At 42.1% G+C, this 13,760-nt stretch overlaps 1 protein-coding gene across 6 annotated transcripts in view; it reads right to left on the bottom strand.

Annotated features, from left to right (window-relative positions):
• LOC117590864 (protein sprint) overlaps positions 1–13,760 on the bottom strand; it is a 131,305-nt gene that overhangs the window by 72,573 nt on the left and 44,972 nt on the right. For 2 of the 6 annotated variants that reach the window (XM_034283881.1, XM_034283884.1), the window contains exon 1: positions 3,134–3,283. The exons of 2 other annotated variants lie outside the window; for them this stretch is intronic. Coding sequence is in view for 1 of the 4 variants with exons in the window: in XM_034283883.1 (XP_034139774.1) it covers positions 13,059–13,111 (53 nt within the window). In the remaining 3 variants the exon portion in view is untranslated. Of the gene's footprint in view, positions 1–3,133; positions 3,284–13,058; positions 13,168–13,760 lie in introns of those variants that run through there. 2 more of the 6 variants (XM_034283883.1, XM_034283880.1) reach the window with 2 other exon arrangements.

Raw genomic sequence — 13,760 nt, 5'->3', positions numbered from 1 at the left:
TATCAGATCACCGAATTGGGATCCGATTAAATCATTATATAGCCAAATTAATTTGCAGTGGCCAAACCCACCCCGTCCCGAAGCTTATATTTGTTTCTTGCACATTCTCTCATTCACACACTGCTTCGCGCAGACAAGTCTCTGCCTCTGCCTCTGCCTCTGACGCGTCTCTGCCCTGACTCTGCAGTGTGCGGCTCTAGGGGAGGGTGGCGAGCTAAAGGAGCATGTTGGCGTGAGTAGTGATGTTGATGTAGATGACAGATGAAGAAGAAATGTAAAATTTGACGAATAACCCCTAAGGAGCAGATGTAGTACTGAGTGCCGGTTATAAAAGTTGTGACGAGTAAGAAGCGTCTCACACGTTCCTTCTCGTTGTTGCTGTTTTCACGATAGCTCATGTGTTTTCTTCATTTACAGTTAATAAACATTTGCCGCAAGAGGTCCATCGTTTACCCCTGTCCCTCGCACCCCTCTACATCATCACTATCCGCAGAAAGAACAACAGCAACTCGCCCCCTCTTTCCCTCCCCTCGTTTTGCACCATTAAACTGTTAGCAAGTGTTTTCTCTCAACGAGAGAAAGAAAAAAAATGGTGTGGGGAAAGGGGTGAAGAATGTGTGGGGGACGGGGACACTGTTTGCGCTTCTCCCGATGCCTTTCACACTCTTAGCCCTCTAAAGACCTCAAAGTGTTGTCACATTTGTTGATGAAAATTGATTTGCTAATGATCCCCAGGGATATATGGTAGAGGAAAGAAAGACAGAAATATGGAAAGGCAGGGAGGAAAGTGCATCCAAGTCCAAAGAGTTCCCCAATAGGATATTATATTGCGGTATATGTATGTACATATCTATTTCTGGCCTGTCTTTTCCAAAAATACGAACTAATTATGAATATTGTGAAGTTTTCTCCTTTCGAATGGAGTTTTTCTATTATGTTTTCCAAATTGGAATAATTGGAATTTTAATGGAATTCAAATAAAATAAAAGAAAATTAAATAAGTAATGTGATTAACCAGTTAATCAAAGTGCAGCAAGTGGAAGTTTTTCCCGTACTTCAAAATGTTGTAATCATAACCCTTACAGCTGAATAAAACCACAAAGTCAGAAGACTTCCGATATTTGTGATACATAAAAACCCAGCAGAATCCTTTGAAAGACAAATCTTTGATAGATTTGTCAACAAAATAAAGTCACATTGTAAAACAAACTTCCTTCAGCTTCTCCGATATTTTTCAAAGAAAGTTTGGCTACTTAAAGTCTTCAATTTACAACGAGAATGGACGTTTGAGACGCTTCTTACGCGTCACAACTTATATACCCGGCACTCAGTGCTACATCTGTACCTTAGCGGTTATTTGTCAAATTGTACATATTTTCCTCATCTGTCATCTACATCAACAACACTACTCCCGCCAAAACGCTCCTTTAGCACGCCACCCTCCCACACACTGCAGAGTCATGGCAGAGACGCTGCTGAGGCAGAGGCAGAGACGCGTCAGAGGCAGAGGCAGAGACGTGTCTGCGCGAAGCAGTGTGTGAAAGAGAGAATGTGCAAGAAACAAATATAAGCTGCGGGACGGGGTGGGTTTGGCCACTGCAAATTAATTTCTTCTGGTCATTTCCTACAAAATTTAAAGTTTTCTTTTATTTTCAAAATTGTAGATTTGGGAGGTTTTCGCCCTTTTTCGTGGGCGGAAGGGGACGGGGCTAATTTTTTAAATACACTGGTTTCAGTGTGAGCATAAAGCAGTCTGGATGCAAAATTTGGTGGCTCTAGCTCTTATAGTCTCTGAGAACTAGCCGACAAACAAGACGGACAGGCGGACGGACGGACAGACAGACATGGCTCTATCGACTCGTCAATTAATGCTGATCAAGAATATATATACTTTATGGGGTCGGAAACGTTTCCTTCTTTGCGTTACATACAACCGTTATGGCACAAAAAAATATACCCTATTTACTCTTCGAGTACCGTGTATATTATGGGACACACTTAAATAAAAGAAAATCAAAAAAAGTATGGAATTACTTGGCTACATTTGGGGATATTATTACAACAGCATATGATACAGCTCTTGAAGAGCACTCAAACAAAAAATGTTTATGTTTCTTTGCCAAAAATTCCAAAGCCAAAGTGTACAAAGTGTAACCATATATGGCGAGATCTGTTTTGGTTGTAATTATGTTTTTTTTTTGCGCCCAAAGATAGTTGCGATAATTCTGAAGAATCTTTGACTGAGTCAGAGCGGAGTATAGAGTGGACAGATCGGAGGTGAGTCAGTGCCTCTCCCCACCCTCCACGACCAACGTACAAAGTACGACACACATTCCGCTGCAGGCCACCGAACATACCGAAATACAATAAATAAATGAAAAATTAACCAAAAAGAAATCCCAAACGTCTATTTTTTGTAGCTTCATTTGCATTTATTGCGAAAATTCGTGTGCTCCAAAATGGAAACTGAAACCAAAACAAACACTAAGCGAAAAATAGCTGATATTGCGACCAAGGTATACCCTCAGTTTGGATCATTCTATGGTTAATTTATGGACTGGAAGATTAAATGGAGCACATTTAATTTTCTGAAAGTCAGGAACAAACGTTTTCCTTGCAACTTTACTTACGCTAATATAACCCGCGAAATAACAAATATACTGGGTATCGAATAATACAAAAACAGCTTCGAGCAGCGCCAAAACAAAAAAAAAACACAAACAAAACAGTGGCAGCGTCAGCGTCAGCGTCAGAGAGGCAGCGGCAGCAGAAGCCTCGTTTTGCCCATTTTTGTTGTTATTTTCCACCTCCACCTCTTCTGTTTTTCTTTGATATTATGTTTGTTTTTCTTTTTCCATTTTGACAAGAACTTCAATAAAAGAAATGCCACACACACACAGAAATTAAAAGCTTTTTTAATCATAAAATAATTTAAAATTGACTTTTTTGTTTGGTATTTATTTTGCAGTTGGTTTTTATGTGGGTTCCCTTATCGTGTGCATTTTGCACTCAAACTTTTGTTAATTACAGTCGACACACACACACACACAGTCGCATAAAGAGACACAAACACATGTTAACAAATAACAATAACAAAAAGAATAGCAAAAAAAATTCCGCGCACGAGACTTACAACACAAAATTCGTGAAATCGCATCGAAAATTGAGCGTTGAGACCGCGGCGACGAGCGAACCGAATGACGGCGCAAAAGAGACAAACCAAGCAGCGGCAGCGGCAGCGGCTGGCCCCAGCGACACTGCAAACGGTGCAAAGCAGAAGCAGCCCCAAAAGGCGCAAGAGAGTAAGCACAGCCGGTTGGCTGTTGGCCGTTGAAGCTCGCTCCAGCGCAGGGTACGTTAATGGGGAGGTAAGGCAGTGCAAGAGAGCTCAGCGCAACTATAAAAGAGGATCCGTCGGCTTTGTTGAGGGAAACGTAACAATGATGTCAATAAGTGCGAATGAAAGGGCTCTCGCTGTAAGTGTGAGTGAAACGACAATGGAGTGTGCGCCTGAAGCACTGAGCTCTGGGGGAAATGACCCGAGGAACGCTGCCGACGACAGGCCCTCCTTATATAGAATTCAGTTTATGGAGGATGTTCCAGGAAACATACTTACGTACATAACTACCATGAGATTTAACTTGAAGAGCGATAACGACCTAACCGTCTCATGAACATACCCTCTTTCTATCATGCTTACGCTCTCTCTCTCTCTCTCTGAGTTGACCGCTCTCTGGCTTTCGCCATCTCTGTCTCTCTTGCGCTATGTGCGTTGTGTGGGCCGTGGTGCGGCGACACATGTGCTGTTGACGCTGTCGATGTGGAACGAGTTTGTTGGCGCTGCGTTGGCAGTGGATGCTGCCCACATATACAGTTACAGCATAAAGCTGTGGACTCCGCGACTGCATGTAAGTAAGTTGCGCAAATCAAGGGGTGAGACTCACTGGGGAACTAAACATGTGGACTCTGTGTGTGAACGAGAGAGACAGCGAGAGATCCCATTGCGGTTTGATCAGAATCGCAAACAACAACAAAAAATCGCAGCAGCAGCAACAAAGCTGTTGCATTGTTTTTGGTCAACTGCATTGCAGACCTCGGCACCTTAGACCTCCTCCACCTCCCCAGCCATATTATGCACAGCAGCCACATTAAACGTGGCATCCATTCACACACAACTATTAAAAGACGCACTGCAAACGCACCCAAAAACAAAACAGTGACAGAGACAGCGTGCAATTGACGGACGGCGGCGACGCCAACATTGATGACTGTTACGAATGATGGGATGTGCAAGGAACGTAGAAGAAGTATGTGGAAGAAAGGGTGTGAGTGTGTGCTAAAAGAAGAAGCAAAAGAGGGGCAGGCAGGCCACAAACAAGGCGAGGCCGCGCGATCGCTGCGGTACTTCACCTTTCTGCCTCGACCCCCTTTTGCATTTCTTGAAGACTTGCTTGGATCCCATGCATTTTTATGTGTACACTGTTTAACAAAAGGCAGCTTTATTTTGTTGCATAAATAAATACGTTTAAAATGGAACCACTTTTAATACCACTAAGTATCTTGTGTGTTTCTTGAATTATGTTACCCATAAAAGGTTTATATCTTGACTTATGCGCATGTTGTTGAGTGTAACGAATGCAGCCAAAAAGCTCAACGAAGCGTACGAGAGAAAGAAGACTAGAGAAAGGGCGACAAAACAAAGAGAGCAACGCAACACAACCCAAACGCATGAACTAACTATAAGGAGGCCTCGTCGGTGGCAGAGTTTCTCGTTGGTTCTGCTTATTGTCAGTGCTCGTTTGCTTGTCGACGCGGAAGGTTGGTTGCGGACAAAATTTTTTTTTCAATTTTGTTTTTAAATGTTTATTTTTATGAAAAATAAAATTATGAAACAATTATTATGTTTTTTTCACATTGCCTTCAAATGATTAGTCAGCACACTCCATTGCCGTTGCCCTCACACTCGCAGCGAGAGCCCTTTCACTCCCACTTTTCACTCCACGTTCTGCTTATTTTTGCCGACGAGACCTCCTTATATAGTTTCTTCATGACCCAAACGATCGCTCGTTTGCCAAGGAAGTGGAACGTAAAGCTGTTTGTGTGTGCGTGTGGGCATTGGCATGGCAATTTAAACGTGGGAGAGCCCTACGCATTCCATACCAAACTCCCGCGCAGAACAACACAAACGTTTGCTTCTGTGGTTTTTATACAGTTACAGAGAGAGAAGTATTATGATTTTGAGCGCTTAAGGAAATCTTGCAGAAAAGTAATGATTCTGACACAGAGCGGGGTGTATGACATATTTGCCTATTTTTATTTTTGGTCTGAATGGATTCAAGGTGGTTTCCGAAAACTTGCAAGGGTATCAAAAGCTTCGACTTGTTGTTCGTTTTGTTTTTATTTTTACGCCGCCTCTGTTCTTCGCTTCGTCTAATGATGGCCAGGCCTATGAAGAAACGTCGACAAGCAAAAGAGCACTGACAGTAAGAAAAAGCGGCGAGTAACTCTGCCACCGACGAGACCTCCTTATATAGTTTCTTCATGCCCTAATCCACTGTTCTTCTTGTTCTTTCTCTTGTTGCGGTATTCTTTAACAATGAGGAATGGCCTCGACCGAACAAGCAGGTTGAGGGGAAGATAAGGGTTGAGGGTTGTTTGGAGAAGAGAGTGCTTGTGCTGCTGGGAAAGAGAGCGCAGTTATAGCCATGAAGATACTATACTTATAAGCATGAAGAAACTATAAGGAGATCTCGTCGGCAACACTAAGCAGAAGGGGCGAGTGAAAAGTACGAGTGAGAGGGCTCTCGCTGCACCCACCTTCCGCGTCGACAAGCAAACGAGCACTGAGAATTAGGAAAAGCAGCGAGTAACTCTGCCACCGACGAGGCCTCCTTATAGTTACTTCATGCCACCGACGAGGCCTCCTTATAGTTACTTCATGGTTATAGCATGAAGCAACTATAAAGGAGGGCCCGTCGTCGGCAGCGTTCCTCGGTCCATTTCCCCCCGACCGCGGTGGGACGCAAGTATGAGCAGCTTGTACTCTTATTATTGTAAAGTTCCTCTCTCTCTCTCTGCACGCCCTTTCACTCGCACTTATTGACAGCATTGTTACGTTTCCCTCTAAAAAGCCGACGGGCCCTCCTTTATAGTCGCTTCATGGGTTATAGCAGATGTGGGAGGGTGAGATCGGCCAGCTGTTGCTTTTGCTTTTGTTATGTTTATTATACCTGGTACTCGAAGAGTAAATATGGTATTTTGTATTTGTGGGGAATAACGGTTGTATGTAACGCACAGAAGGAAACGTTTCCGACCCCATAAAGTTTATATATTCTTGATCAGCATCAATAGCCGAGTTGATAGAGCCATGTCTGTCTGTCCGTCGTGTTTGTCGGCTAGTTCTCAGAGACTATAAGAGCTAGATCCACCAAATTTTGGCTCGAGACTGCTGTATGCTCACACTGAAACCAGTGTCTTTCAAAAATGAGCCACGCCCCCTTCCGCCCCCCGCAAAAAGGCGAAAACCTCCCAAACCCACAATTTGTAGATAAAAGAAAACTAAAAACGCCATTCCGTAGGGAATGGCCATATCTATCAGATAAACAAATTGGGATCCGATTGGATCATTATTATAGCCACAATGAAGAAATTTATTTTCCAGTGGCTAAACCCACCCTATCCCGTAGCTTTTGTTGCTCTTTTTACATTCTCTCATTCACACTCTGCTTCTGCTTCACTCGGCCCCTGCCTCTGCCCTCCCCCTGCCAATTCCTCTTCCGACTTTTAACCCACCCCGTCCCGCAGGTTATATTTGGTTTTTTTTTGTGTGCGGACGGTGCCTCTGCCTCTGTCTCGATTCTGCAGTGTGTGGGTCTAGGGAAGGGCGGCGAACTAACGGAGCGTGTTGGTGTGAGAATTGTTGTAGATGTAGATGACAGATGAAGAAAAAATGTAAAATTTGACAAATAACCGCTAAGGTGCAGATGTGGTACTGAGTGCAGGGTATAAAAGTTGTGACGCGTAAGAAACGCTTCACACGTTTCACACGTTCCTTCATGTTTTCTTCTGTATTTTCTGACAGCAAAAAACTGGCTAAGGCAATGTTTCGCCGGGGGGAGTTGGGGCAGAGCGAAGGTTTATCCAGAGGAATGTGCATAGTGCATACCATCTTGCCCATTCTTTCCCCTCTTGACAAATTACGCTACCACATTCCGTAGAAGGTTTTGTGACAAATAAATCAAAATTAATGCTCGCACAATTATTAATTAATATAATGAATGAGCTTTTGAGCACAGCTTTTTGCTTAGACAGATGTTTTTGGCAGAGTGTGTGGGTAGGGATAAAAGGCTTTGCTTAAATTATAATTTGTGGGGTTTTCGGGACACCCCCCTTAATAAGCATGTGTCTGGTAAGAGGGATAACAAGTGCAAAAGAGTGATAGAGAGAGGGACATACAAAAAAGGATGAAGAGAGTCGGGAGGGGAATGTCAAAAATCAGCTGGTAACTTTGCCAGAGTCGTGTCAATGTTGCATGATAAAACGCAATGGAAGAATGTTTGCGGATAAGAAATGTAATTTCAGGCACACTCTAATAACAGTATGTACCGTTATGCGACCCCAGCATACAACATAAATTGAAAAACTATCGACAGCACACACTCTCTCCTCGCTGTCCTTTGACTAGCATTTACCCTGGAGGCATTATCATCAGGCGATAAATATTTATATGGAAATGTAATGACTGTAACCGCCCTCCTATACCCCATGCCCACTGCCCGCCCTATTCCTCGGCCAGTATCACCCGGCCTTCGTTGTGCAATTAATGTCACCACATCCTTTGGGCCTTATTAATGTCCTTGGGCCGTCTCTCTCCCCGTCTGTCGCTGTATGTGTGCGGGAAGGGGGTTTGATTTCGGTGCCAGGGGTTGGCCATTAATGCTTGGGCATCCCCATGCCGCGTCCACCCCTCCCCAGCCACCAGTAGGCCGGTAAAAACAATTAATTTGCCCATAATGCAATTTATATCGGTTTCTGTTCTGCGTTTTCCGGGGGGGGGGGGGGGGGGTGGTGGCGGGATGTTTATCATGGGACACGCATTCCATCTCTCTCGCTTCATCTACATCCCATCCTTGTGCTCCCTTCTTCCTTGGGCCTTGACTTTGGCTTTTGGACCACATAATGTGCATATTTCTGGGGTTTTGCGTTTCTGGTTTTTGGTTTTTAAGGCCAAATGATTAATTATTAACAGCAGCAGCAACAGCAACACCGAATGAGCGAGACAATTCAGAGGGAACAATTGCAGAAGCAAATGCCACCACAAAGATATTTTAATGACCATAAAATGGTCACGCTCAGTGCAGTGGAGGAGACATCCAGAAGGAATACATGGCAATGGTATGTCGCTCCCACAAGGCATTGTTGTGGATTTTGATATGATTTTAGGTGCTCATTAAACTCTTTCAGGGGGATATTAACGCATGTAGAGCAACGTGAAGCAGAGCCACTCGGTTGGTTATGCAAAAAACCATACTTTGTCTGTGTAATGCTTATCCATTCATGGAGCTATCAACTTTACTCGTTATTTTGTGGTATTTTGTCATAATCAATTCTGTTTTGTCGAATAGAAGGAAGGTAAACCACTTTAATTAAATTAAATCAAATTGAAAATTAAATAATTTCAATGGAAGATACAGAACTGGAGATTTTGTAACCCTCTTCCATTTCCTAGCCAGTCACTGACTTGTGGTTGGTGGAGATTCCAGACCAAAGTTCACATCTGCACTTGAGTTTGCCTTTTTCTGACATAATTGGGCAGGCAGCTCTCCCGCACCGTCCGGCGATGACAAGGGCCAACCACCCAGCATGCCCACATGTCGTATGTCGTATGGAGGAGCTGCCAGACGCAGAGGAGACTCCACTGCCCACACTGGGCCACTCCACCACTGTCTCGTATTGTAAACAAACTGTAAAATCGGAGAACCGAGAAACGAAGAATGTTTGGAAAGCAACAAAAGAAATAAGGAAAATTCCTGTGTGTATATCTCGCGGAAAATCTAGAGGAAAATCCAAAAATCCAACTGCACTTGTCATCCAAGATGATGCATGCAGCATGGACATGTGTACATGAAAACACAGTGTGTCTTACAATTCTGACGATGTGGCAGGCGAGTGAACAGATAATGCAGTGGAAGCAAAATAACGATGAGGATATATCCAAAAAACCGATTTCGAACACTTTGATAGATTACTAATATATATTTTAGCTTGTTTGATAGTTTAATGATTTCTTTAGATTTGTTTCTCACTTTCACTTAGTTCAGTTAAATCGAGGACACTGATAAATTAATAGATAAACAATTTTAATCAATCACTTACGTACAATAGCACTTCATTCATGATTATCGATTACTCAAACTCTTTCGACTAAAGTTCGATGGAAGCACCAGTGTCGTGCAATCGTGTCGTGCAGTGACTGCAATCGTCGGATTGCATTTTCTTCCATGGATTTAATTAATGCCTATCCTCTTGAGAAAGTAATACCGATGGAATGATAGAAAAACTCACCTGAAAAGAGAAGTAAATGAAAAAGAAATGGCATTAATTCAAATTCTCCAACTACAAAAACAACAACAACAACGCTTGCTTAAAATAATTAAAAAGTTTTTCGTGAAAATTTCCCAAAAATTGTTCTAAGGTTCCCAGAGGCCATTGATGGGGTCAAGCAATTGGCAGGACTTCTACGAGCTTTCCCTCGCTTCTACTTTTTCCCCTCTGCGGGCGAACATTTTTCTCTTTCTTATGGAGTGAGGGGGGGGGGGGAGGGGGTTTGGTAAAGCAGCTTGAAAATATTTTTACGACGTCGCTGAGCAAAAACAAGCGCCCGAAAAAAGAAAAACAACAATAGCAGCAATGTCCAGGACATCTGCAGTCCTGTAATTAAATAATTCCACTGTCCTTGTGGACACTCCTCCCCTCCACCATCTATACATACACTTCAGAAGTAGGGAAACCAGCAACAACAAAAAAGGTGTCTTAACATCATTTGAAGTTCAAAGAGAAACAAGAGAACGAATCTGAAGGGACCTGCGGTGGACCGGAGGAGCAAGTGCTGACCTGGGGATGCCAGTCTGAGGGGTTGGGGCCATCAAACTATTGCTCCCCTAGGATAAATTAATAAATTTCCAAGCGAAAGTTTCCACAGGATCCAAAAAGAGACCCAGAGCCATGGGCGAGCGATTGCTAAAGGGAAAAGTGAGTGAAGAGAGTAGAGATACAGGAAGAGGAAGATACATACATATGTGAGACAAAGCAAATAATCCAATAATCATAGCCAAAAGACGGCAACAGTTTTCCTCACCAACAGTTTTTCCCAGAGACCATGCGAACGTTGACCAAAGAAAATAATCATAAGGAAACCCAGTCCGAAAATTATGAACGGCATGACGGGATGATGAATCAATTCAATGGAATGATGATCAAACATAATGTTCATCAGCCTAAAAGTTGTCCAACATCTGCTGACACATGCAACATTGTATCTCAATGATTACACACACACACAAACACACATGTTGCATGGATTTTTTTATAGCAAATGCATTTCCACAGACTGAATAAAAGTTGCCACAAAAGCGCAAAACTTTCTCTCTCTTACATTTCAAAGAACTGGCTGCCGGCAATGGACATGATCAAAGCACTCCACAAAAGGTTTTTGGGGGGTACTTGTCCAAGCGATGCCTCATGGGGCAAACCGTCGAAGCAAAAGCTAGGATAAGAGATAGTATTAGAAGGGTTAAAAATTGAAATCCATTAATATGCATTTTCGGTTGACAATTTCCTTCCTTTATTCGGTGCTAAAAAATGTCCAATAAGCAAACAGATTTTCTTTTTTTGGAATGGCAAAGAATTAAACAGGATTCGCCAAGGATTCGTGTCACGAACTCCATCACTCTCGTCACATCACGCTGCCATCTCTATACGCTCCATCCGGCAACGCCAACGAAACATTAAACGAAAGCAATAAAATTATGGGCTATTCCATTTTTGGCTTTTCACACCAGAAAAGCAAAGAAACGACCAGGCAAAGGGGGCAATTTCCTGACACTTTCCAAAAGGGGAAGGAAAACTGAGGAAAAGTGAGCAAAAGTTTTCCTTTTTTTATTATTCATTTTCCAAAAAATGGCAAATTAGCAGGCGGAGGCACCCTCTGCCACATGCCTCAATATACTCCCCGACCATCATGCCGCATTTCCACTTTTCCACTCTTCTGCGCGATTTAATCAACAAAAACACTTTTTATTGTGGAAAATTATGACATTGTTGTTGCCATAATGCTCTGGGCCATTTTCTCGCTGCCTGTTTTCCCCGGCTGTTGTCCTCCGCTTACCCCATTTCCTTATTTTTGTTAATGTCAAAAGTGTTATTGTTATGAAGACAATTATAGCCATGCGATAAAAGCGCTTTGGGGGGGGTTTGCAAATGAGAAAATATGTTTATTAGGGCCAAAGGATGGCCGACGGGCAGAGGGCCCAAGATTCATAAGAGTTAAATTGGGAATGGAAAAAAGCAGAAATCACAGAAAACTTTCAAGTGAAATAGAGGAGAAACAGCTGTGACCAGCTTGGTCGACCCCAAAGTGTTTATTTTTTTCGTTTTTGCCCCCCAAAAACAGCTGCAAGCGAAAGTAAACAAAAGGAAAAGAAACCAATAAAAGAGAGCGAAAAGAAAGAGAGATAGAGAGAGAAAGAGAAAGAAGAGACTTTAAAGTGGAGGCTGGGAGAAGAAGGAGAATGTGAGATCATCAGCGAAACAAAACACAATCTTCTCTCCAAAGTGGAACTAAATATGTATTTCTTAAAGAAAAGGTTCTCGTGCACCTCCTTAAAGATATGATATAATAGATCCCTCATAGATAATTTCTTAGTTTAAATAATTTGGACCGATCCAATAACAGGAAGATTCCCTAAGCAAACAACTCCTATTCATACTCCATCTAAGTCATAATTATGTTCAAATGTGGACAAGAATCGATGGAAGAGGCAACATTCCGTTTCCCGTAGTCATTCTCCATTCATCTTTGTCAATTATCCGAGTTGAGGCGCTTCCTTCTTTTTTCTGTCTCTATCTCAATCCCTCTATATTTCTTTCTGCGATCACGATCGATCGTTGCTCTAGTTGAGCGCCTGTCTGCATTTCCTGTCCATTCGCATACAAAGTGACACAAAGAGCGAAGATTGCTCACCCAATGGAACTATCCTTTCAATAGGAGTATATGTGGCTGTTGAGGTATGTAAATACCTTTCCGGTTTTCCGCTTTCCCGCCTTGCTGCAATTGTTGAAACAGAACTTTTTCACTTAACAATGCACAAACACTGGAAACAAAATGCAAAAACTAAACAATTTCTCGATACGCGACGCGTGGGGCTTTGGTTTGCCTTGCTTGATTCATCAGACGATATATTTGTATGGATATATATTTACAATCTGTAGCATATACAATATGATAATGTATCCTAAGACTTGTGGGGTAATTTTTATTTAGTATTTAAACTTCGATCCCAATAAATTTGCTCCGATAGCGAAACTCCTCAATATGTAATATTCTCTCTATTATTCCAATTAATGCCAATTTTATTTTAAGTCTGGGCCTTTTAGATGTAATTAAAAAGACTTTAAAATACTTTTACGCTTAAATAAAAGCTGTTTTATTTCCCTATTATTTCTTGTTACTTTAGCAACTGTGTAATTTTTAACAATTCGACTTTCAATATTGGTTGATTTTTAAAGGGTATTTATGGCTTCCTATTACTTTCAGACTTTGTTTAGTTTTTAGTGTTGTATTTTGCAACTTCATTTTTTGTTTTTATGGCCCCTACAAAAACCGAAAATAGCAACCCAGGCACTTGGCAAAAATTTGTTGCCTGGTTGGAGAGGGAGTAAAAGAGTATTGTAGATGCTTGCCTGACCCATATTTATTTTTGGCATTTTGGTATTTCACATTTGAAGCGACGGATGCATCCAAGAGGTCCTCCCTCCTGACGCCTCTCAGAGACACTCACCGAAATGGAAAGAACTTTTCCAGTATCTGTCTTCCAAGGCTGGTGGTTGTCATCTTGCGGGATCGTTCCTCCTTTTTGACTGTTTTTTGTTCAAAATGCGGAAATGGAATGGAAATGTTGTGCAACAACAACAACTGCGCAGCACTGCGGCAATTGAAATACGCTTTAATTAAACAAATCAGAAGATATGTATATGTATACACCATATATAGCCATGTGTATACATTGTACACAAATGCATGGAAGATATGTATGTAGACCCCAGAGCAGACGACGCCCACACACATGGGGAGACGCCGGGCAGCCGATTTCAAGAACTTGTGGGCTCTTGTATGTATTTATTTATTTTTTGTTTCCGCTTTTCCGCTTTCCCGCCTTGTTGCAATTGTTGAAACAGAACTTTTTCACTTAATAATGCACAGACACTGGAAACAAAATGCAAAAACTAAACAATTTCTCGATACGCGACGCGTGGGGCTTTGGTTTGCCTTGCTTGATTCATCAGACGATATATTTGTATGGATATATATTTACAATCTGTAGCATATAAAATATGAATAATTTGAGACTTATCGGACTCGTCCGCCTCTGCCTGACATTAAGAATAGGCGGAGCAGAGAGAGGAAGCAGGAGTAATACAAAAAAATAAAAGTCTAAAGAGAAGGGATAGACAGCAATAAATTAGAGAGAGATATTATAATC

This window comes from Drosophila guanche, unplaced genomic scaffold (assembly GCF_900245975.1).
Source record: "Drosophila guanche unplaced genomic scaffold, DGUA_6, whole genome shotgun sequence".
Classification (NCBI taxonomy): domain Eukaryota; kingdom Metazoa; phylum Arthropoda; class Insecta; order Diptera; family Drosophilidae; genus Drosophila; species Drosophila guanche.
The sequence above is the reverse complement of the archived record's forward strand: the minus strand, read 5'-3'. Positions and strand labels throughout refer to the sequence as shown.